Below are 21,832 nucleotides of genomic sequence, written 5' to 3' on the forward strand. Positions count from 1 at the left end.
GTGGGGAGGGGCCTCAGGGGCCCCTGAGCCCCATCACACATGTGGCTATTCCGAAAGGAAATGGCTCTGGATTTCCATTAGGTACACCGGGGTCCTAGGTCTCACGGGTCAGATGACAAGCAGAGGCAAGAGGAAGGGGAAAGGAGACCAAGGGTGGGAAGGAGGTGGGTCACGAGGATTACAGTCATAAATGCATTCCAGATACATGAAGTAACACTACACTCTGGAGGGAGGGGATGCCGAACAAGCCCAGCTCGGCTCACAGCCGCCTGACCTGCAAGCGCCTTGTTTGGGTGGGGACAGCCTTCAGAGGGCTCCTGACCGGGAAGAGAGCCTTTCTTCTGGCCAAGGGAGGGATGGGGCCGTGTGAGTCCAGAGAGGGGGCCTGTGAAGAATGGCGCTGGCCTCCAGGACACCTCTCGATCGTTCCCCTATAGGATCAGTGACTTGACCTGCCAGGGCACCTCTGCCAGGAATTGGGCACCTTGGCCACAGACAAGGGGATAACAGAAGACAGGGCTACCCCAGGCCACAAGAACCTCCACTGGTTGCTGGGTGGCACAGGGCAACACAAGGTAGTTCCCGTGTGCCACTCCCCAAACCCTACGGGGTGGAACTTGGGCTTGGAAGGACCCTCAGATGACAGATCCGGGACCAGCGAGAAGAAGCAGGGACTGCCCCGTCAAGCCAGCATGCGCCCATTAGCTGGTTCTTTAGCTGCGGGGCCAGTCAGTGGGTCTGGTGACTGCTCAGGAGCGATGGTGGCTGCAGCATGTGCTAAGATGGCATTTGACCTACAGTCACAGTCAAGAATCTTCTAGATTCAGAAAGGTCTTCCTTGGGCTACATTCCGACTGAAGGTTTGAAAGTAATTTCTTCACGGCAGCTAAAATCGTCTCCGAAGATCTAGTGAAAATAATTGGTTTTGGTCGAACCGTTGTCAATACTCAAGGTGAAAGGCATGTTGTTTTCCGGTCTTTCTTCAGGTCAGCACTGTCGAGACGGCCACCCTGAGCTGGTGAGCTGTTCTGGTCAGTTTCAAGAGGGGAACCCCCAAATTCTTCATTCATTGCTTTGATGGGAAGAATAACACCCACTCTTCAGCCTCTGAGAGGCAGTTGGTGGGGGGGGAAGCCACTTCCCATGGGAAGGGAGAATTTTGGGCAGGACAGGAGGCCTGGCTCAAGTGTAGCTCTACCTTGATCGCCAAGTGATCCTCAGATCCATTGATTCCTCATTAGGAAATGGGACCATGCCATCTACCCACAGTGATGGGAGGAGGTAATCAAGGAGCCATTCTCCATGGGAGTGCCAGATTGGCACATGCAGACACTGATCTATATGGAATCTGATTCAGAGAGAGGAGAGGCCCGAAGGTGGCTCTAGGCTTGGTGGTGGAATTTAGGGGAGCCCTTGAGCTGGCAGCTTTGCTCTTCCTGCTTAAGAAGGCCGTAGAGAGGGTAGAGGAAGCTCCTCCGCAGCCTGAGGAGATGAGTTCCCACCTGGGCCCCAGTCTTCTGCTCACCCTGCTAGGCACGGCCCCCCCACCTGTTGGACTCCAGGATCAGCTAGAAGTGGGGGCCTTGCCCAGTGCGGCTTTAGTAGCTGGTGTCTGTGAAGAAGGGCTCGCAGGCCGATGGGGCACAGTCCCCCTCCTCATGCGGCTCTGTCAGCTTTCCGTACTCGCTGTTGTAAAACACCTGGCCTCCTTGTGCCTCCTGATTGGGCCGCCGCCGCATCCCTTCGGGATCTGGGTGTACCCTGATCATCTCCACTTTCAGGTCAGGTCCTTTACAGCTGCCAAGACAAGGAAGAAGGCTTTAGAGAGGCAAGAGGAGAGGTTGGGTTGCACCTGAGTGAGGGTCTGTTTGGAATAATTAAAGACACCCTGGAACAAACTCAAAGACAGAAGGAAAAGCAAACAGACTTGACATAGAAAAGCCAGTGAGTCTGATTAAGTTTAGCAAATACTCAGAAATACTTCTTTGTCCCAAGTCTGGGCACAGGGCTACAGGACTCTCTCAAGTCTACATTGTTCCTCGTCTTGCCCATCCCCGTTGCTTGAGCCTTTCAGGTGCTCAAACTGAACAGGCAGATGTCCTCTTAATTTCCTCCCATGTCCTTACCCGACATAGGCACCCATCCAGAATCCGTCCATTCGAATTCCAACATGTATCCATCCGTATCTCGATAGTGCTTTGCCCTGGTATTAGAGCAGTCGGTCCTCATCACACGTTCTGTAACGTCCTTCCTTCTAGCAGGCCTCTCTTCTTCCACTCTTGCCTCCCCACAGTCTAATCTCCAGAGACATTCTTTCATCGACAGATCCTTCAATGGCCTTCCAGCACTCTTAGGAGGAAACACAAACTTCACCACGGCTAAGGAAGCCCCAGGGTCAAATCCCTGCCTCCCTGTCTCCACCTATGATGGTCCACCTTTGGCTCTCACTTTTTTTTTTTAAAGTTTTTGAAATTGTTATTTTATCATTATTCTTTGTATAGTGCTGTTGAAAAACCTGATGCCAACTTCTCTCTCTCTCTCTATGTGTGACTTTATCTGTTTGGCTTGGATTTCCAGGGTTCTTGTCTTGGAAGTTGAATAGCTCTACTGGGATATATCTCAGAGTTTGCTGTTAGGAGTTATTTTCCCAGGTTTGGAGGGGGATTTAAATTACATTAGATTCATATTTTTTAAAAATAGGAGCATTATCTTAATACATATAAAATATTCATAACATTCCACTGTTTGGATACCTTCCCCAGGGACTCCAGTTTTACATATGGTGGATTTTTTTTTCATTTTTTAGAATGTTGATCATTTTCTTTATGATGCTCCTCAACTATTTATTTGTTTCATTTTCATAAGCCTTTTCATGTCTGTTCTCTGTGTCCCTAACTGGAAGTCTGGTCATACCTATTTTCCTTTGGCATCCCGGTATTCATCCTTGAACAGATTGATCTTTTCTTGCCATCTCTTTCCTGAATTTAATCAGGTCTCATTTTATATCTTCATATTGTTTGTCCACTTCTAGTCTGAATTTTTGAATTTCTGATTCTAGTGCAGCTGCCGCATTAGTTACATATTTAAGCCATCTTGGAGTGTTGGATTCCCTTTGTTCTTCTTTTTAAAACACCCGCACACCCTCCATCTCGCCTCGGACGATGGCCTGGAGCCCTGGGACTGAGGAAGCCACTCTCATTCCTGCTCCTCAGGACTGTTGACAGCCACGTAGTGAGAGGGAACGACAAGCAAGACGGGCGACACGCCCGGCATGTTGGCGAAGATGGCCAGCTTCACATCGTGATCATCCTGGTCAGCCCGGCCTGGCTCTGACGCGCTCAGCGCACAACTTCATGGTCAGCAACTTGGGCCGGACCCCTTTTTGTTCTTCTTAGTGTTTACATTTACTAAAGAGACCTATTCGCATTTTTTTAATAACATGGATTTTATTTTTACAATAACTTTTTTGCTTTTGATTATTCATGCGAGCATTTTCTGGACCAGGAATAGCAGGGTATTCTATGGAAAGGGATAGGAATTTGGGTGGTGCCTAAGCTTCTTCATCTAAGAGAGTTGTGTTAGACCCACAGCTTTGGTACACTTCAGATCCCCTTGATTGTATCCTTTTTCCTAAATCTGCTTTCATATTCCATACTGTACCATCCCCAGGGGTCAACTAATCACTAGAGTGGGCTGGACTCCCTCATGGGCTACTGTCATGCTCCACAACCTAGAGTTTATAGATCTTCCTTTCACTGATAGCTTTGGAGAAAGCATTATACTATGGGGATTGTTTCTGGAATTCTGCCTGGCCATGAAAAGAGGCAAATAATGCAGCACTGCAAGTGAGGGGGCATTTACTTCCAGTGGGGAGGAAGACTTACATGCCCATAGGATGACTGGTTAGTCTCGCAGACCTCTCCACACAACCCTCTATCTTCAGACTTTGTTGGATAACATTCCATAAGAACGCACCTGCTATACAGCCTGTAGGGAAGAGTACCCTCTATTGCTTCTAGAGTGACATGCAGTTTCTTCCACAAATGGATTCATTTTGCTTCCCATAGAACAATTTCTTCTTTTCTTTCATCTCCAAGCATTGGGGGTCCAGCATTCTCTTCCTGTGCATGGCCTTTTCTGAAGCATGGTCTTCACCACACACACACACCCATTGGACCTCAGACTTTCACCTTGGAGCGGATATCTCCTCCATCATGTCCCCAGTTCAGGTGCCTTTTGTTCCCAGGGCTTTGCTTCACTCTTCTCTTTCTACAGTCTCACCGGATGCTTGCTCTGCCTTGGGCTCTGGCTCGGGATCAGGCTGGGGCTTGGGCTTAGGCTCTGCCTTGGGCTGGGGCTCGGCTCTGCTCGTTTGGAGTGCTTAGTGCGTATACTGAAGTGTCTCTGCTTACACTGTAGGCATGGCTATGAGTGCCTTTCTTCGATCTCTTTGATGATCTGAGTCCTTTTTAGGAGGTTATGTAAAGATTGAATTTAAGCAGTTAGTTGTCCTTTTTACTTACTTCCTTTCTTTTGAATGATAAAATCTTTTCTGGTAAAAAACCATCAACCCAAATATATTCTGTCAATGCAGCTTATTTTCCTGAACTAGGTTACTAAGAGGAGTCAGAAGGAGTCCTCGGGGTATAGGCGTTACGTGTAGGTCAGCAACCCCTATGGGGGAGAATGATGAGGCTTCCTGCTTCTAGAAGGATCAATAGCCTTAGAAACCCACAGGGGCAGTTCTATTCTGCCTTATAGGGTGACTATGAGTCAGAATCAACTCGATGGCAGAGAGTTTGGTAATAGAAGTCACCTGATGGAATCAATAAAAGAAAAAAAAAGTGGGGAGAGGACAGAGACACGGGACAAATCACTCCTGGGCATGATCTCACAGTTGCCAGTGTTTGCAGCGCTGCAAACACATCATTTGTAGGCTGTGTAAAAGGAACCAGCTGATTAAGCTGTATTGGTCATAAATACGTTTTAAAAATCTGAAAAATGATAGCAACTACCCTAATGTTACACAAACAAATATACCTGTGGTTTTGAGGAAAATTTTTCTGTGACTAAACCAAATATTGATTCAAAAGCGGCTTATGTAAAAGTGAAAAACGTGTCGGATAATTCAAAAGGTAGCTCTTGACAAAGAGAGTTCAAGGTGCAGTTGAATGATTGGAATGAAATTGTTTCTTAAAGTGGGAATGAGCAATTCATTTAAACAGGTGTGTGTAAGTAAATCCATAAAGTGAATGTCCTAGGTAGTTACTTAACTCTTTGATCTGTACCCTTAAAAGTTTAAATTAAAAAAAATAGTTTAAATTCTAAAAAAAACCCTTTCCATTTTGGGATGTCTTCTCCTTGGGCAAAGAGAACTCACCCTCTATGAGGGTCACTCTCAGTATGGGCAGACATGCGTACTGCTCCAGAGCCCTATTCTTATCCCATGGTGGGACCTGCCAGAGCCAGCCTACATGATCAGCCTGGCTCTGAAGGCGACTGGGGGCTGAGCGCTGGGGCCAGGGAATGGGCTGGCTTCTTCCTGGCTGGGGGAAGTGTGCACACAATGAGGATGGCAGGTCATGTGTGGTTTCACAAAGAGGTGGCATCAGAACATCTGGCGGCTGAATGCAGGCTTGAGAGTGGGAGCCTGAAAGGGTGATTTTGGGGACTGGCTTCTGCTTGTGCTGCTGGGTCATGATGATTGTGGAGGACTGTGATGTGTTCAGGAGGTTGGGTTGCTAAAGACCTTGAATCTTTGGAGTGTTTTGCCTTGAATACACCAAAAAGATAATAGGGAGCTAGAAAGGTTTTGAGTAAGAGAATAATGGCCTCCCTCACTGGGTCTTAAGGAAATCTGATGGCATAGTGGTTATGCATTGGGCTGCGATCCTCAAGGTCAGCAGTTCAAAACCACCTGTGGGAGAAAGAGAAGGCTTTCTACTCCAGGGAAGAGTTACAGACTTGGAAACCCACTGGAGAAGGTCTACTGTGTCCTATGAGTTGGCATCCACTTGATGGTAGTGAGTTATGTGATGCCGTGTTATGTTATGTCATCAGTAGGCCCTGCTTTCAGTTCCCAGAGTTACCAGCTCCTGCTCAGACCACTCTGGAGTGGGCCGTCCCATTCTTGTAGGGGAAGAAGTGTCGAAGGCCTTATGGTGCAGATTGAATTGTGTCTCCCAAGTAAATATGTTGAAGTCCTAACACTGGGTACTTAAGCATAAGGCTTAAGTTAGGAAACAAGGTCTTTGCAGATATAACCAGTTACCATGAAGTCATACTGGATAAGCCGAGTCCTAATCCCATCTGAGTTGGGTCTTTATGAAAGGAATGAAGAGACACAGACACAGGGCAAAGACGACCAGTGAAGAGCTATCTGGAGCAAGCAGAAGCTGCAGAGATGAGGAAGGATCTCCCCTAGAGTAGACAGAGCATGCCCCTACTGCCAGCAGGGTTCCTAGCCTGCCCAGCTGTGAGACAACACAGGTCTGTTCTGACAAGCCACCCTAGGACACTAAGGTACCTTACCCGAAACCGCCTTCTGGTTTATGTCTGTTCTCTATCCGCTCAAGCTCCTCAGAGGCCAGCACCATTCCACTGTCCGTCTGGTTATCCTGTGCGGAGAGAGCAAGCCTAGGGCTGTGGCCCCACTCTAAGGCCTTCTTTGGGGCAGCTGTCCCCCAGCCAGGAGGGATGCATGGGTTGTCACTTGTGGAACCACTCGCTGCGTTAAACATCCCCTCTGCTGGAACTAAGTGAGAACCTGGGCAGAGCCTGAGGGAGAAGGGTCAGGTACCCCACTCCACAGAGGGAGAACCTTTGATTCCATGGGGAAGCTAAGGAAAGTTAAGCCACCCTAAGTGGGGGTGGGGGTGGGGAGGGGTGTCACATGGGCCCTGCACCTGCTAAGAGCAGGAGCACCAAGCAAAAAGATTTGAAAGGATGGGACAGATGGCTCACAGTTTAACAAAATAATCACCATGGAAGAATAGTTTGACTTTAGTGGGGCACTGCTACCCAGAAAGAGTTTTATTTGGAATGACGCAAGAGGGGCTGCAATCTTTTCAGAGCTTGGAACTCTCTACAATCTTCACCTGGCCCTGGAGACAGGGATGCCAGTCAGATTCCCCACTGCTCTACTGCCCCGAACCCAGCATTTACTGACCAGGCCCCAGACCCATCGCCCCGCGCTCTGGGAATTTACATTTGGGAGCCTCAGAGTCCTTTTACAAATTGGAAACACCCGGAAGAACCTCAGGGGCTACATCTTTCAAGCTACACTCGTTCATTTGCATCCAATAATACCGGTGTCACCACCAGGAGAAGCTCCTGGGTTTTACAGGGCCAGCCCCGACTCTTTAGGCCAAGTGGCTTGGTGGCGCTGACCTCCACCGAATGGGGACCACGACTCAGGCTGCTCCACAGACCGCCACCGAGAAAGAGGAGCTGCCTTCCACGGGGGCTGGGAGTGGGGGGTGGGCTAGACGGTGGGGGTGACAGCAGCAGCACACAGCAGGCGGAGGCTGAAGGACAGAGGCGTCTTGTGCACTCCCCTGCACGCAACATTTTCCGGGGACACCAGGCTCCCTTTTCTGCCCATCTGCCCAGCATGTCTGAGCTGGTTGCTATCAGCGTTCCTGACTGCCCCCCTAGAGAGTGAGCCCAGGTCCCAAAGCCCACAGCCCCTCTTCCCAGGTAACACCAGGGCTCTGCTCACCGCAGAGGCTTTGTAGGTCGTTGGGGTCATGGGAAATTCTTCAAACGTTTTCATCCGGGAGGACCCTTGGGTCTGACTTCCTCGGCCCAGGCACCCGGGAAAGGACACACAGTTGTAGTATCTGTGGTGGGCAAAAGGAGAAACCTTTTGAAAAGGAGAAAAGGTGGGCTGGAGAAACCCACCCCAATAGCCCCCACCCTCCAAGCTCTCGCCCATGTTCCTTCTCTGCATGCCCCCCCCCCCCATACCCCTGCTCCCACGATGGACCCTGAGGCTGGGGCATGAGGATCTGGGCCTCACCCCAGGCCCCACCTCCAGAGGGTGAGCATGCCCCCCCCAAGTCCATGGCCCTGGAAAGTGTGAGTGGGGGAGAGGAGTACTCCCAGGCTCCCTGAGCCTTAGAGAAACCGGAGTCTGATCTTCTACAAGGACCCTGCAAGGCGGCTGACCTGGCCGCCAGGCTGTGGCGCTGCAGGCTGGACGGGCTGTCTTCAGAGTCGGCACAGGCCACGTGCAGGGCCGTGGTGGATGCCTGCAAGAAGCTGCCCTCCTCTGAGCTGTGAGAACCTCGAGGGGGCATGAAATCCTCCTCCTCCTGGCAGGGGCAGGACAGGCATCGAGGTCAGACACCCTATGTAGCAATGCCCGGGCAGCCCCACACTAGCCCTTGACTGTCTTCCCTGGAGAACTGGACTCTCACAGCGGTGGGACCTGGAACACCTGTGGCCTCAGTGTGAGCACCAGGGAACTTGGGGGCTAACAAGGCTTGCTGCACGCTACCAGAGACACCAGTGGATTCTGCTCTCGGTGGGGCCCCGTGTGTGTTGGCGCAGACTTGTGCTCCACAGGGTTTTTCATGGCTGATTTTTGTGGAGAAGACCACCAGGCCTTTCTTCTGAGGTACCTATGGGGGTGTGAACCTCTAACATTTTGGTTAGCATTAACCGTTGGCACCACGTGGGAATGTCTGCTGTGTGCCGAACTTCCTAAATTCTTACAACCTCCCTCCCTCCATTTCTCAGATGAGGAAGGCACCCTAAAGGGGAGTGAGGGTGGGGGGGTGAGGGACAGCCCAGGACTCCGTCAGCATGTCCTCACTCCAGGGCCCTTGGCTGTTTCAGCAGCTCCAGAAGTCGATATGAATGAGTCTCAGGGCAGAACCCGACCCTGAGTGCCTATCTTCAGCTCCGGGGAAGCTGGGGGACAATCTGGCAACTGCTTTCTCCCCTGCTGTGTCCACCCCTGGCCCCACCTGGCTCTGGGCCCCGCCTCTGAGGAGCACGGAAAGAGAGGTGTGTCCGGACACAGGCGACACAGGTCTGTGGGCTTGGTAGTTACAGAGACGAAGTGGGCCTGAGGTGAGGTGGGAGACGAGGGAGTTGAGGTCCTTGGGGCTGGGCTCAGCAGGTGAGGAACTGCTTTGCAGGCCCAGTGAGGAACCATGGCAGAGGCGCGAGAAACGCAGTGCCCACGCCATCACCATGATGCTGTTTATAAAGGCCTGGGCTCCCTGTGGACAAGGGCCAGCTCTGACCCTCCCCACAATGGCTAGAGAGGCACTGGTGTGTGTGTGTATGTCTGGGTGTGTGTTTTCAGCAGGAAGATGCCTGAGTCTCTATCTTGAGTGGCCACCATGGAGGTAGGAGTGCAGGTAGCTGGCCCTGGAAGGCTGACCCTGGTCAGGGAGGCCCAGGGGAAAGGATCAGGACAAAAGGAGGGACTCACCTGTTGGCCCCCGCCCTGCAGCAAGTCCCCCAGGACCTCTACCAGTTCCGGGAATGCAGGTCTGGCCTTGGGGTCTCCTGACCAGCAGCTTAGCATGATGCGACGTCTGGGGGGCAGGAGGGAGTAGGGTAAAGCCAGAATGTAGGACTGTGGTCTGAGCAGTCTCCACCACTCCTCCCCCAGTTCGCCCCCTCCCTACACACACACACACACACACACACACACACACACACACACAGTGCGCTACCTTAGCCTGCTTCAGGCCCCTCCCACCTTTCAGCTCAGTATCCTTCTGTGGACACACTTTTCTGATCACTGGCTATGCCTGGCCCCCTCGGTGTCCCCCATCTCAGTCATGGTTACATGGTGGTCCGTGTGCCTAGCGGAGCTGCCAGACCAGTGCTAGTCCATGCTGGCCTTTATAGTCAGTGCTGTCTCCTCCCCCCACCTCTCAAGCAGGTGCTGAAAAGAGTTATTGCATGGAAGAGTAGGGAGTTATTGCATGGAAGAATGTGGAGAGATTGGAGTGATAGAATGTAGCACCCCTGCCCAAACCACCTCCTCTCCTGGTCCCTTGGAGAGGGACACTCACATGGCAGGAGTGGCCAGCTCTGGGGCCCTCATCCGGGTACCATCTTTGAGCCGCTGGCAGAACTCCTCATTGATCTGCACCCCAGGGTACGGGGATGCTCCTGATAACAGAAATGACCAGGATGGCGTGAGTCAGAAGTAGGCACCCCACAGGCCAGCCAACTGCCACCCCTCATCCATAGTAGGGTGCCCTTTCCACTGCTCCCAGGGGGCCCACACCAGTTCCCGCCCCTCCCTTCCCCTCCCTCCCTGAGCTCTGACTCTTGACTGGCTGTGGTTGCTATGCATACGGGCATGGTCTCTATGCCAAGTGTGTGGAACGCAGTAGGCAGGCAAGGCACACTAGCTTAAACACGGTTACCAGGATCATCAGAGGACACGAGCCAGCTAGTTCAGCAAGAACCAAGCCCCTCGCCTGCCTCAACAACCCCTCTTGGGGGAGGCCATCCCTAGCCTCCCAACCCAGTCCCTCTTAAGCACTGTCAGCTCCTCATCCCAAACCCACTTCTCCCATGGATCCTGACCCAGGGGTCACATCTCTGTGATACAAACTCATGAGAGTCGCCCTAGCTGGTCATTCTGTTTCCTCTTGCCCGCTGGCCAGTCCTCACTCAGCGGCCAGAAGGACTCTTTTAAAAGTGATGGCATTTGTCGCTCACTCAGAGCCCCAGAGTGGCTTCCCTGAGACAAAGGTCCCAAGTCCTCACTTGGCCACAGGGCCTGGCTGGCTGCCTCTCCCACCCCTCCTGCCTCACTGCCTCTGAAGCACTTTTCCCAAGTCCCCGCCTACTCTGCTGGGCCCTGAGCACCTTCAACACACTAGCCGGGGCAGGGCCTGGCTGCTCTTTCCTGGCTTAGCTGCCCTGGAAGGCCCCTGCTTCACCCGCCCACCCTTCATTCCAACCCAGTGGCTGAGCAGTCCATTCGGACCCCAGTCTACCCAATGGGTGACAAAATGGAGCTGTTTTCAGTAGCTTTTCCTTTTTTTTTTAATAGATCACCTGGCCTTTTTTTCAGAGGTGCCCTTTGGTGGCCTGCAATCTCCATCTTTCAGCCAGCCCCGAGCTCATTACCAACAAATGTTTGTACTGCCAGGGCCCCTTCTCGGATCCCTGCGACTTATACATGTCCTCTGTTTCTTGTACTCTTTTTTCATAAATACTTTTATTGGGGGCTCTTGCATCTCTTATCACAATCCATACATTCATCCAGTGTGTCAAGCACATTTGCACATATGCTGTTTCTGTATTCTTTAAAAGGAAAATTAAAGACCGTTGCCATGAAGCCGTGGAGACTCAAGGTCCACCCTGTCAGACCGGGGTGAACTGCTCCCTGGGGTTTCTAGGCTGTGAATCTTTACAGAGCGGATTGCCTCCTCTTTCTCCCACAGGGTTGGGACCACACTGACCTACCAGGTGAGGGCTTCATCACTGCCCCACCCGGGGTCCCCCCTGTGTGCCCTGTTTTCAATAATAACACTGAGCCCTGGTGCCTATGCTGGTATTTTCACTGTCTCCCTTGTTCATTGCCTGCCCACCACTAGCTGGGGGTTTGGGTGGGCTGGTCCAGTGTGAGCTTGCAGAAGTTGGGGTGCTCAGGCTCTTCTCAACCTCTTCCCAACTCTAGGTGGCTGGTGGGGAGAGCGAAAGTACCAGGAAGGGGCTGAGTTCATGGGAAGTAGAGTTGAGGGGGAGACCTGGGCACGGTGCCCCCCTGGAGCTCCAGGGTGAGTCCCTGGAGCATGCCCATCTAGATCCTGGGGCGGTGGCTGTGCACACAGCCTTCCAGAGGAGGTGCCAGGGCCCTGTTGGAGGCCAAGTCCTCTGGGAGCTGAGACCACCCCCGACCCCCAGCTCTCACAGTGGTGGGGTGGTGGATCCAGCCGCAGCACTCACCCAGGGAGAAGATCTCCCACAGCAGTACCCCGAAGGACCACACGTCACTCTGTGTGGTGTACACTTTGTCAAAGATACTCTCGGGGGCCATCCACTTCAGGGGCAGCCGGGCCTGCAGAGGGAAGTGTGATGCGTGGGGTGAACCCGGTTTCTCCAGCCCTCTGACCCCTCTGGGGTTCTGAGGGCCCTTCCCTGCCTTGTGCCTTGCCTTCCCCACTTCCCTCTGAAGGTCTCCCTGGAAGGTTTCTTCCCTGCAGTTCTCCTGGGTCTGCCTGACCCTGCTCTTCCTCTGAGGGGTGTGGGGGCTGCTTCTACCACCTCCTCTTGCTCCTGACCAGCTCCCATGGGACCAGGTCCCACATGCCCTCACCATCTGCCCCAAATGCTCTTTTCCTCTGGCAGCTCCACCTTGCAAACACACTTTGTCCTGCCCCTTCACTAGAAGCCTGGGGTCACTCCTGACCTCCTCCTTCCAGTGGCCTCTCCCTCCTTACGCTTCTCCCCGACCTCTCTCTCCCAATGGCCTCTACCTCCGGCTCCTCTCTTCACCCCATGCCCTTCTCCTCAAAGCTCCGGGGTTGGGGTGGAGGAGCAGCTTCTGTAACTGCCCACTGGGCACTGGTCCCTCACCGCCACATGCTCCATACAGGACAGAAGCTGAGGCAGTGACCTGTGATGGCCTACGATGGGCTCACCCTGCTCCTCTCTCTCCCTGCTCCCAACCTCCTTCCCTCTCCTGGCAGTAAGCACCTGATCCGCCTTGGACACTCGTTCAGGCACCTTCCATGCTCAGTGCTACCAGAGAGGCACACACTGTCCCCCAAACATCAGGCCTGCCCTGGGGAAAATGGCCATCTGGTGGGGTTTACGTTTGCATGTCCATGACTGGATCCTGGGAGCCTGGCAGACCCCGTATCAGCCCTCTCCTGGGCTCCAACCCCACAAGCCCTCTGTACCTACCCATGACCACCACCTTCCCCTCTCTCAGGGGCCTGCACTCACGCTGCCTTTGCGGACATAGTCGGGGTCTTTGTAGATGTCCCGGGCAAGGCCAAAGTCGCAGATCTTCACTACATCACTCTCTGACAGCAGAATGTTCCTGGCAGCCAGATCCCTGTGGATGCACTAGGGGCATGGAAGGTGTGGGGTAGGCGTCATCCAAGTATCAGCCCGGTGACACCCATGCCTGGAGCGCCTAGGCACCCTGCTCTTCTGAGTTATTCTTGGTTGGCAGTTTACACATGAACTCTGAGTCTGTGTGTCCCCAGGACTGGCCACAGAGATGGCTCATGGGATTGTCCGCATGGCAGAGCAACTGGGAAGTCATGCAGATTCTGATCCACATCCATATGCTACTGACTAGCTGGGAGACCTTGGAAAAGCCACTTCCACACTCTAGGTCTGTGGACCCCGCTGGACCACAGGGTCCTTATGAGGGTGAAGTTAGGGTTGAGCCTGTCTTTCCACACAGGTGCCTGTGTTCCTGTCTCCCCTCTGAAGGGCCTGCTAGGAGGCAGCTCACCTTGCGGGAGGCCAGGAACTCCATCCCCCGGGCCACTTGGAAGCTGTAGCAGACAAGGTCTTCCATGGTCAGTGGGCTCAGCCATAGGTCTTCTGCTGCAGGCAGGCAGGAAAGTGTAAGGTGGGCTCAGGAGGTGCCTCCTCTAGGACTCTCAGCTTCCAACTCCAAAGGGTGGCATCTCTGACAACAGCCCTCATGACCTAGCCTCCCCTCGACCTTGCCCTGGAATCAGCTAACAAGCCTGTCAGCCCTTCTCCTGCCCCCAGTCTCTTTGGGACACCTATTACTCTGTCCAGGATCTATGAAGTTCTGTTATGCCACTGGGCCTTTGACCTGAACTGCTCCCATTTGTGAAGCAAACGTCTATTCATCTTGTGATGCTCAGGTCCAGCGTCTCTTGGAATGTCCCTGCGGTGTCCTCCTTTCCTAAGGCACGCTATACTGTGTAACTTCTCCTCCACCTGCAGCCCGCAGTGGCCCTGGCCAGAGGGTAAAGCCTCCAGGGAGGGGACCAGAACGGTTTATCCCAGGATTCCCTGCTCTTGTGGTTTCATTGTGCCAGTCTGCCGCCTTGGGCACGGGAAACAACGCCTCTTACCCTCTGGGGCCGAAGGTGCCCGTCCTGCCACGCCCTTGCCCATCAGTAGGCGCAAGAGAAGGGCTCTGTCGGTGCCTCCAGACTGGTTCCTTCGATCAGCCTTGGCACCCTCCACCATGGCGTGGAAGCGCCTTCGCTGCTCTGGGGACTTCTCCTGAGGTGACACATCACGGGTCCTAGACTGGCCAACTGCTTCTGCCCCGCCCCCTTCCGCAGGAGAATCCCTCCCATCACGGCCTTCCAGTGGCTCCCCAGCGTGCTCCTGCTGTGCAGGCGGGCACCTACCGCGTAAGGGTTGAAGGAGTCCCGTTTGGCACGTAAGAAGTTGGAGAGGTTGCCATACTTGCAGAACTCCACGATCACCATAAGGGGACCTGGGAGCGGGGTGGGTAGGAGAGAAGGGAGACACTGAGTGATGGAGAGCCAGCCCCTCAGTAGCGCCCCACCCAGACACTAGCCACCACTCTCCACCTCCCTCTGCCCCGCCCTGTGCCCAGGCCCCGCCCACTCTAAGCACAGGCCCCTCCCACCTCGAGGGCCAGCTCCTTGACTAAACCTGGCCCTTGGCTCACCTCCCCGACCTCCCCCTGCCAGGGGCCTGCAGCTCCTCACCGTTGGGCTTGGTGCATGCCCCCAGGAGGTTGACCACGTTGAGGTGGTTACCGATGTGGATGAGGATCTTGAGCTCCGACATCAGGGCGCGGTGCTCGCTGGCTGTGGCACCCTCTGGAGGGGACACGGGAGCCTGGAGATGCGTCCGGCTCACCCGGGGTTTCTGTCCTAGTGCCTGCAGCCGCTACTGGCTAAGGCATGATGGCTCTGGGTCCCCAACTACTGGCTAAGGCATGATGGCGCAGGGTCCCTAACACGTCCTGCTGGCCCCTCTGAGGCCAGGTTCAGGTGGGATTGGGACGTCGTACCCAGAAGGTCCCTGTAGAACCTTGCGTGAGCCTCTCTAGGTCGGAGCCTCAGTTTCCCTTCTTACAGCACAGCCCACTACGGAGCGGCTGCTCTTCGATGGTTTGACAGCCCCGTTCCACTCCCTCACCCCGTACCTTTCAGCATCTTCACCGCCACGGTGTCGCAGCTGCTGCCCTTGTGGATGCCAAAAGCCGAGGCTTCCACCACCTTCCCGAAGGCCCCATGGCCGAGGACTCTCCCTGTAGGGGTGAGGAGTGGGTCCCAGGTGAGCCGGATGGGGTGAGGGTGGAAACGAGTGGGCAGCAGGCGCGGCCAGGCTGTGGGGGCCTCCGAGCGCCTGCGCCAAACAGGAAGAACGAGGGGAGCAGCAGCAGGCAGGGGAGAGGAGAGCAGGCAGGAAGACCTCGCATCCTCTCCAGCAGGTGTGACAGACCCACCCTGCCCGGAGCAGCAGGAAGTGACCTCGGGGGCCTGGGAACTGGGAGCCCGGGACAGTTCTGGGGACGCAGGCCCAGATGGACAGGTCAGGCTTGGCGGGGGCTAGGCGGGCCCTCCTGGCACAAGTTCTGAGAGTGGAGGACTGCGAGGCGCTCCAGGTTGTGCAGGCTGGGCTGCAGCTTCAGCGCCCTCTGAGGTCAGGGCAGGTGTGGGGCGGTGGGGTGGGGGGTGGGGGCTGGCCTCACCCAGGTGCAGTCGCTCGCGGGGGAACTCCCACTGGCTGGCATCGTAGGACAGGTATTCACATTGCTCCTCCAGGGGCACCTCACCCGGGTCCATGATGATGGACAAGTAACTGGTCTTGAGGTCAGCGTGGGCCGGCTGGGGAGGGGAGGGGGACACGCTGGTCGTTGCTTCGGCCATACTGAGGGTGTAACATCAACCCGGAAGGAGGGGCTGCGGCTCTCCATGAAGGAGGGGGCAGGCGGAACATCTCTGCTTTGTCCGGAGCCCGGCAAGGCTCGAGCTGGGTGAGGCTGGGGCATCAGGGTGGGGAAAGCAGGAGTGACCCCAAGGGGAGCTGGGAAGGGCGCCACAGGGAGCCACGCTCACCCTCCTCATGTTACAGAAGATGAGGAGGAGGAGGACCCAGAAGAAGATGGCGATGACCCCAGTGCCCACGAGGATCACGATTTCCGTGCTGCCTTTCTCCTCCGACCCTGAGGGGCAGAAAGGGGTGCGTGTTGGCGGTGGTCCCAGCCCGCGCAGGGCTGCGCACTGAGGACAGCGCCCCTTCTGGTGGGATGGGGTGGCTTGCACGAGACGTGGAAGTGGAGAGGGAGGCGGGGGCTCAGAGACCTTCCACCGCCACGCTGGCGGAAGAGTTCACGCAGCCTTTGGCGTTGCACACGCTGCACAGGTACCGGCCCGCGTCCTCCTCGCGCACGCGCTGGATGCTCAGCTTCTGGTTGGAATCTGCCAGGTCAATGCCTGCAGATGGGTGGAGTTCACGTTCAGGCGGGTCTTGGGATGCAGGACCCCGCCCTTCTCCCAGATTCACCAGCCCCTACCGGACTCCTCCTCCAGTGGCCTCTCATCTTTGTACCATACGATACTGGGCATGTGGGCCCCGGCCACAGGGCACCGCATTTCCAGGGAGTCGCTCACGTTCACGAGGAGGTCGGTCAGGTTCTGTGTGAGCCGGGGCGCTTCCAGGGCTGCGGGAGGGGTGGGGTGGGGGAGCTAAGAGAAGCTGCCAGGGCCCTCAGGAAGGACCCCTTTAGGGCTGGCCAGAGGGTGGGGAGGGCCCCCAAGGGATAAGGTTGCATGACCGCTGAAAGAAGGGTCTGGGATTTGAGCGTGGAAAGGAGGGCCTGCCCCTTGGGGTTTGGGGCCTGGAAAGCCTCGTGCCTCCCAGGCGGGGTGGGGAACGCGCCTGCAGCGCCTGGCAGGCTCCGGGTCCCCCATCTCACCCTGCACGGACAGGTACTTCTTGTGGCAGTGTTTGTCGTGGCTGCGCCGGTCCTGCACCTCGCACACGTAGTCGCCCTCGTGCTCGGGCGCCACGCGGGGGATGCTGAGGCTGAGCGTGGCATGGCGTTCCCCGGGTGCCATCTCCGCCAGGCTGGCGTCCAGAGGCGTAGCAAACAGGTGCACGTTCCTGCAGTCGAGCAGCAGCGGGCTGCCGTGCGCGTCGTGCAGTGTGGACAGGTTGAGGCGGTACAGACGCAGGTGCTCGTAGGTGTAGTTGTCTGCCTGGCAGCTCAGGCGCACAGCCTGGCCCTCCAAGGGCTCCTCCGTGGGGTCCATTTCGATGCTGAAGCCGTCGGGGATGGCTGGGGGAAGGAGAAAGAACCGCAGTGACACTGCCTGGCGCTCACTCCTCATGCCCACCTTTCCCATCAGACCTTGAACTCACTCAGCTTCCATCACAGTCTGAGCACTGGCCCATCTCCGGGCCAGGGCATCTCCCGAGTCTTCCTCACATCTGCACTATGGCCCCGTCCTTTGAGTAGGAGCCCAGCCCCTGCGGTCTCCTCCTGCCCCATCTCCCTCCCTCTCTGTGAGCTATCTCTCTTCTTTATTTCTTTCGGTGAAACCCAATGGGGCCACCACCCTACCTCTCTCAGAGCTCAGATCCTTGTCTCCAGATGCCACAGGGACCTGCGGACCCACCCTTTCTTACTCCTAGCCATGACCACGATCATCTCACTTAGAAACCCTTTCTCCACTAACTTTTTATGGCCACTCCTGGTCAGGATCCCTGGGCTGCCTTGTCGTCTCCCCGCCCACAGGAGCATCACTGGCTCTATCTGTGCTCTTGGACCCAGTGACTGTCCATTCCCACTCGGGCTTTTGAACTTTCCTGAAGTCACTCACCCATTTGAAAAATCCGAGGAAGCCTCCACAGGACGAAAGGTGCGTGTAGCCGTGCAGTGGAGTGGGAGGCCACCCTTGCAGGACAATCTTCTCCACCCCAGTGGACTGAAGCCCTAGCCCATATGCTCATGGCCTCCCACCTGCCCCAATTTAGGGGCCCAGTGGGCTCTGCCTGTTGCTCCCTAACTTGGTGCATCCCAACTTGGGTCCCTCATCTCCTCCCCAGTCTGCTCTCCTCCCTCCTGCACCCTGGGGACTGGCCAGCCATGGGGGTGGTCTGGTCACTCACTGGTCACATAGAAGTAGATGAGCCGCTCGTCCTGGCCCACCTTGTTGAAGACCACACACTTATACATGGCAGAGACGTTGGCATCCTGGATCACCAGCTTGCTCACCGTCTGGGCAGAGTACAGGCATATGGACCATTCCCTGCTGGAGTCCCCTTCCCGGCCCCCACCAGAACCTCCCTTCCTGCAAAGAAGTCTGCTGTGCTCACTAGAATAATGGGGGAGACTGAAGCTCTGGACTAGAGTTGGCCAAAGCTCCAAGATAGGGAGATAGGACCAGGGATGGGGCAAGATAGGTAGTAGCTGCCCCCAAACAAGGGGCAGTGAAGTGGATGACTGAAATGGGCTGTGACACGGGCCACAAGTCTGGCTGTGACCGAGTCAGTCAGTGGGCATGTTGAAGAGATTACAGCAGCCAGCTGGCACTGAGCTCAGTCCAATTCAGGTTGTGCCACTCCAATTCCTATTCAAGGGTCAGCTACTCCTGGTATGGGGTCAGGCTGTGGTCCAAGGTCAGCAGCTAGTCACCACATGAGATCCCTGTGACGTGCTCATAATAGCCACTGGACTGCCTGTAGCATCTTTCCTAGTGCCAGGGTAGTGGCGTGGAGAGGAACTGGGTCTCAGCCTCCCAGAAGGACTCTAGCCTCTTGGGAGTTGGAAGCTTGGGAGGCAGGGGTGGGACAGGGCTATAGGCCCTGCCTACCATCCAAAGAGCGCCCCCCTCCAGCCAGGCACTTCCTGGCCAGGCTTGGAACAGGAAGAGGCATTGGAGGTGTGCAGGAAAACAGGAAGTGACTGTAGGAAGTGGGTGCCTTTGTTCAACCCCCTTCCCCCACCCTGACCTCTTCTCAGCATTGCCCCCCAGGCTAGACCAGCAGCTCCGCAGTCTTCTGTGGGGATATCACTGACCCCTAGTTTCCCTGTACCCTCAGCCCTGAGCCCTGTGAGTGGCTGGGGCCCATGGTTGGTTAAGCAGCCTGGGATCTCAGCATCCTCGTCTGAGAAGCAGTTAGAGGTATGGCCTGCCATCCACTTGCAGATAGGGGAGCTGAGATCCAATGACACTGCAGAAAGCTCATCTGACTCTCAGCTGTTACCACCCAAACTCTCCAGGCAAGTTGAAGACAGGAAACCCACGAGTGACGAGTTTTCCTCCCTACTGCCCCTCACTGCCTCCCCTGCCAGACCTGCTCAGTGTCACAGCTGGCTGTACCTTGTTCTTCCCCTCCACAAACTCAGTCCAGGTGTCCAGGCTCTCGATGGGATTCACGGCGTCCTGTGTGGTCAGCTCCCTCCAGTCCTGGCACTGTGGCATGCCATCCCGTTGCTGCCGCCGGCTGTAGGGGACCAGGCGACAAGGGCCACTCAGTGATGTGGGGCAGGGAGGGCCCAGCCTGGGGGTATGGGTCAAGCCTCTGTCACACCCAAGTCACTTGCTCACTCTGTGACAGACAAGGCCGAGAGGTCTGGAGGGTTCCATCTGGAACTCTGGGACGCCCGGCCCTCTCCTAGCCACTGCCCTGGGCACAAGGAGCAGTGCAGTGAACAGCTCTGAGAGCACATCACCAGGATGCCACCCTGTGACAGGCTCGCCATGGGGCCCAGGGTTAGTGTGCAGGACAGGGGACTTTGCTGCTGGACCACTGACTCCAACCTCCTAACCCACAGGGTCCTGCACAAGGTGCCCGTCACATCCTCCTCCCTGAGGTCCCCAGGCAGCAGCCCCCTGAGGGCTCTGACATCACTCTGACCACCACCCCACATACACCCACATATACCCTGCTGCTCTGGCCACTTCTGCTGTGCCCCTTCCTGCCGCGCCCACCTGAATCTACCTAAGTCATCACTCCTGTTTCAGGAAGCCCCTTCCCCACCTCTTTCTTTCTCCTTCCAGGAGCTGTGGCTGCCTCCAGGGTCAGATGTGCACCCCTAGCACCTTGGGGTCATGCTGGGATGGGAGGGGGCATGTAACAGCCTCAAGAGAGGCCCTTGCCTATAACTAGTGGGGCAGAGCTGGATGCTACACCCCCCGCCCCCGCCCTGGTTTGGTCAGTGACACAGAGCCTAATGGTAGAGCATCAGAGGGCAGTGGGTTCTAGAAACATCCACAGTGACCTGAAGGCCATGTGGACCAGCAGAAACAGTTATGAGCCTTGGACATGGCGAGGCTGGCTTGGGTCCCGAGGCCACTCCTGCTGAGTTACCCTACAGGCCACCGTTCCTCTGCTTCCGGGGCTGTTCCCGCCTTCCTCCCCAGGTTCCCTGGTGCCTGGTGTCAGCCCCTCCGCAGTCTGTGATCCTCCAGTCTGCCTACCACTCCTCTGTTCAAAGCCCTTCTCTGGCTCCCTAGTGCATGAGGGCCCAAGTTCGGGCTTCACGAACCTCTGGCCCTTTAGGAACTCAGCACTGCCTTTCCTGTTGTCCCCTGCTTGGCTACGCTGTCCTTACTTCTGCCCCACGTGTCTGTGACAGGAGCCTCTCTGCCCTACTGACACCCACTCCTTGAAGGGGAGTGTGGCTCAGTAATTGGGCTGCTTGCAGCTGTGTGAACTAGGGACCGTCCCCGCCCTTTTCTGATCTGATTGCTCTTCTGTTAAGGCGGTGCTGGGCTCGCTGCACTCCGAGACTCACAAGCTCACAAGCTACCCTTGAGCCACCTGTGCAGAGGGAGGAGACCCCTTGGAGCTGAGACGCGACATGCTCTGGGGTCCTCCCTGATAACACAGCAGCATAGCTGGAGACTTTGCTTCAGAGGGGGACAGGGGTGCTGGGTGGGGGCTGACACAAGGAGAAGCTGGGGAGGTGGCTTCCGAGATGTCTCCCCATGGAATTTGTGAGCAGGTTTGTTTGGAGCAGGGCTAGGCCTAGAGAAGGCTTTGGGGAGCAGGTGCATGCAATGGAATCACAATGAAGGCCTGGGATGGAGTGGGGTGGGCGGGGGCTGAAGCCACACTCACAGGCTGCGCTGGGTGTAGGTCTTGCAGGGTGTCCAGGGCCGCCAATGCCACTGGACGCCGAGGGGTGAGGGCACCCCATAGGCTGTGCAGGTGAGAGCCGGGCGGCTGTGGCGGGAGTAGATGCTGGGGGAAGAGGCCTCCTTCTCGTGGATGTGAGGGGGCACTGGGGTGCAGGAAGACAGTCAGTCAGAGTCTGCCACCCCTTCTCCACCCCCTCTGGCCAAGCCCTTCCTCCCATCCAGTGACGATGCCTGTACCATTCACTACCAGCTCCAGGCTGATGTTGGTCCGCAGGCCGGCAGCCGGGTTCCACAGGGTGAGGGTATAGGTGCCAGCACTGGCCTCCGTCACCTCCTTGATCACCAGGGCATGAGGACTGTGGCGCCCTGACACTGCCTTTCCGTCCTTGGACCTGCCGGGAAGAGAATTCGGGACCAATGTGGATATGCCCCTCCCACCTGGCACTCCACCCTGTCCCTCCAACCAGAGGCAGGAAGATGAGGCCAGGTGCCGGCTCCTGACCAGCTAGGTCAGAGCCAGGGAACCCTCCGAGACTTGGTCAGTGGCTGCTAAGAGGCTGGTGGGAGGATGAAAAGAGGGCACAGACCCGGATCTGGAAGCCGTTGGAGAGGGTCTCCCAGGCCATGCCTGGCAGTCTCTTTACTGAAGCAATTCCCCCAGTAGTTGCCTCTGGGGCATCCTGGAGCTCTCAGGCACCTCCCTCCTTCTTTTCAAAGCCTCTGAGCTTCTCTAGGAGTAGCTAGGAGACCACAGTCCTGCTCAGGGCAGCCCAGAG

General features: G+C 56.0%; 1 protein-coding gene across 1 annotated transcript in view; it reads right to left on the bottom strand.

Annotated features, from left to right (window-relative positions):
* Positions 1 to 6: 6 nt before the first annotated feature.
* FLT4 (fms related receptor tyrosine kinase 4) overlaps positions 7 to 21,832 on the bottom strand; it is a 45,807-nt gene continuing 23,981 nt past the window's right edge. Inside the window, exons 9-30 of the mRNA XM_004697178.2 lie at positions 21,294 to 21,448; positions 21,037 to 21,199; positions 19,293 to 19,416; positions 18,079 to 18,187; positions 16,883 to 17,245; positions 16,481 to 16,627; positions 16,269 to 16,400; positions 16,023 to 16,129; positions 15,656 to 15,791; positions 15,107 to 15,211; positions 14,664 to 14,777; positions 14,337 to 14,425; positions 14,052 to 14,205; positions 13,454 to 13,548; positions 12,934 to 13,056; positions 11,932 to 12,043; positions 10,038 to 10,137; positions 9,446 to 9,551; positions 8,170 to 8,315; positions 7,721 to 7,841; positions 6,532 to 6,617; positions 7 to 1,797 (exon numbers count right to left, since the gene is read on the bottom strand). Coding sequence (XP_004697235.2) covers positions 1,599 to 1,797; positions 6,532 to 6,617; positions 7,721 to 7,841; positions 8,170 to 8,315; positions 9,446 to 9,551; positions 10,038 to 10,137; positions 11,932 to 12,043; positions 12,934 to 13,056; positions 13,454 to 13,548; positions 14,052 to 14,205; positions 14,337 to 14,425; positions 14,664 to 14,777; positions 15,107 to 15,211; positions 15,656 to 15,791; positions 16,023 to 16,129; positions 16,269 to 16,400; positions 16,481 to 16,627; positions 16,883 to 17,245; positions 18,079 to 18,187; positions 19,293 to 19,416; positions 21,037 to 21,199; positions 21,294 to 21,448 — 2,986 coding nt within the window. The 3' untranslated portion in view covers positions 7 to 1,598. The remainder of the gene's footprint in view (positions 1,798 to 6,531; positions 6,618 to 7,720; positions 7,842 to 8,169; positions 8,316 to 9,445; positions 9,552 to 10,037; positions 10,138 to 11,931; positions 12,044 to 12,933; positions 13,057 to 13,453; positions 13,549 to 14,051; positions 14,206 to 14,336; positions 14,426 to 14,663; positions 14,778 to 15,106; positions 15,212 to 15,655; positions 15,792 to 16,022; positions 16,130 to 16,268; positions 16,401 to 16,480; positions 16,628 to 16,882; positions 17,246 to 18,078; positions 18,188 to 19,292; positions 19,417 to 21,036; positions 21,200 to 21,293; positions 21,449 to 21,832) is intronic.

The sequence above is a fragment of the Echinops telfairi genome, unplaced genomic scaffold (genome assembly GCF_000313985.2).
Source record: "Echinops telfairi isolate 266 unplaced genomic scaffold, ASM31398v2 ScPeMD7_7469;HRSCAF=8507_0, whole genome shotgun sequence".
Lineage (NCBI taxonomy): Eukaryota > Metazoa > Chordata > Mammalia > Afrosoricida > Tenrecidae > Echinops > Echinops telfairi.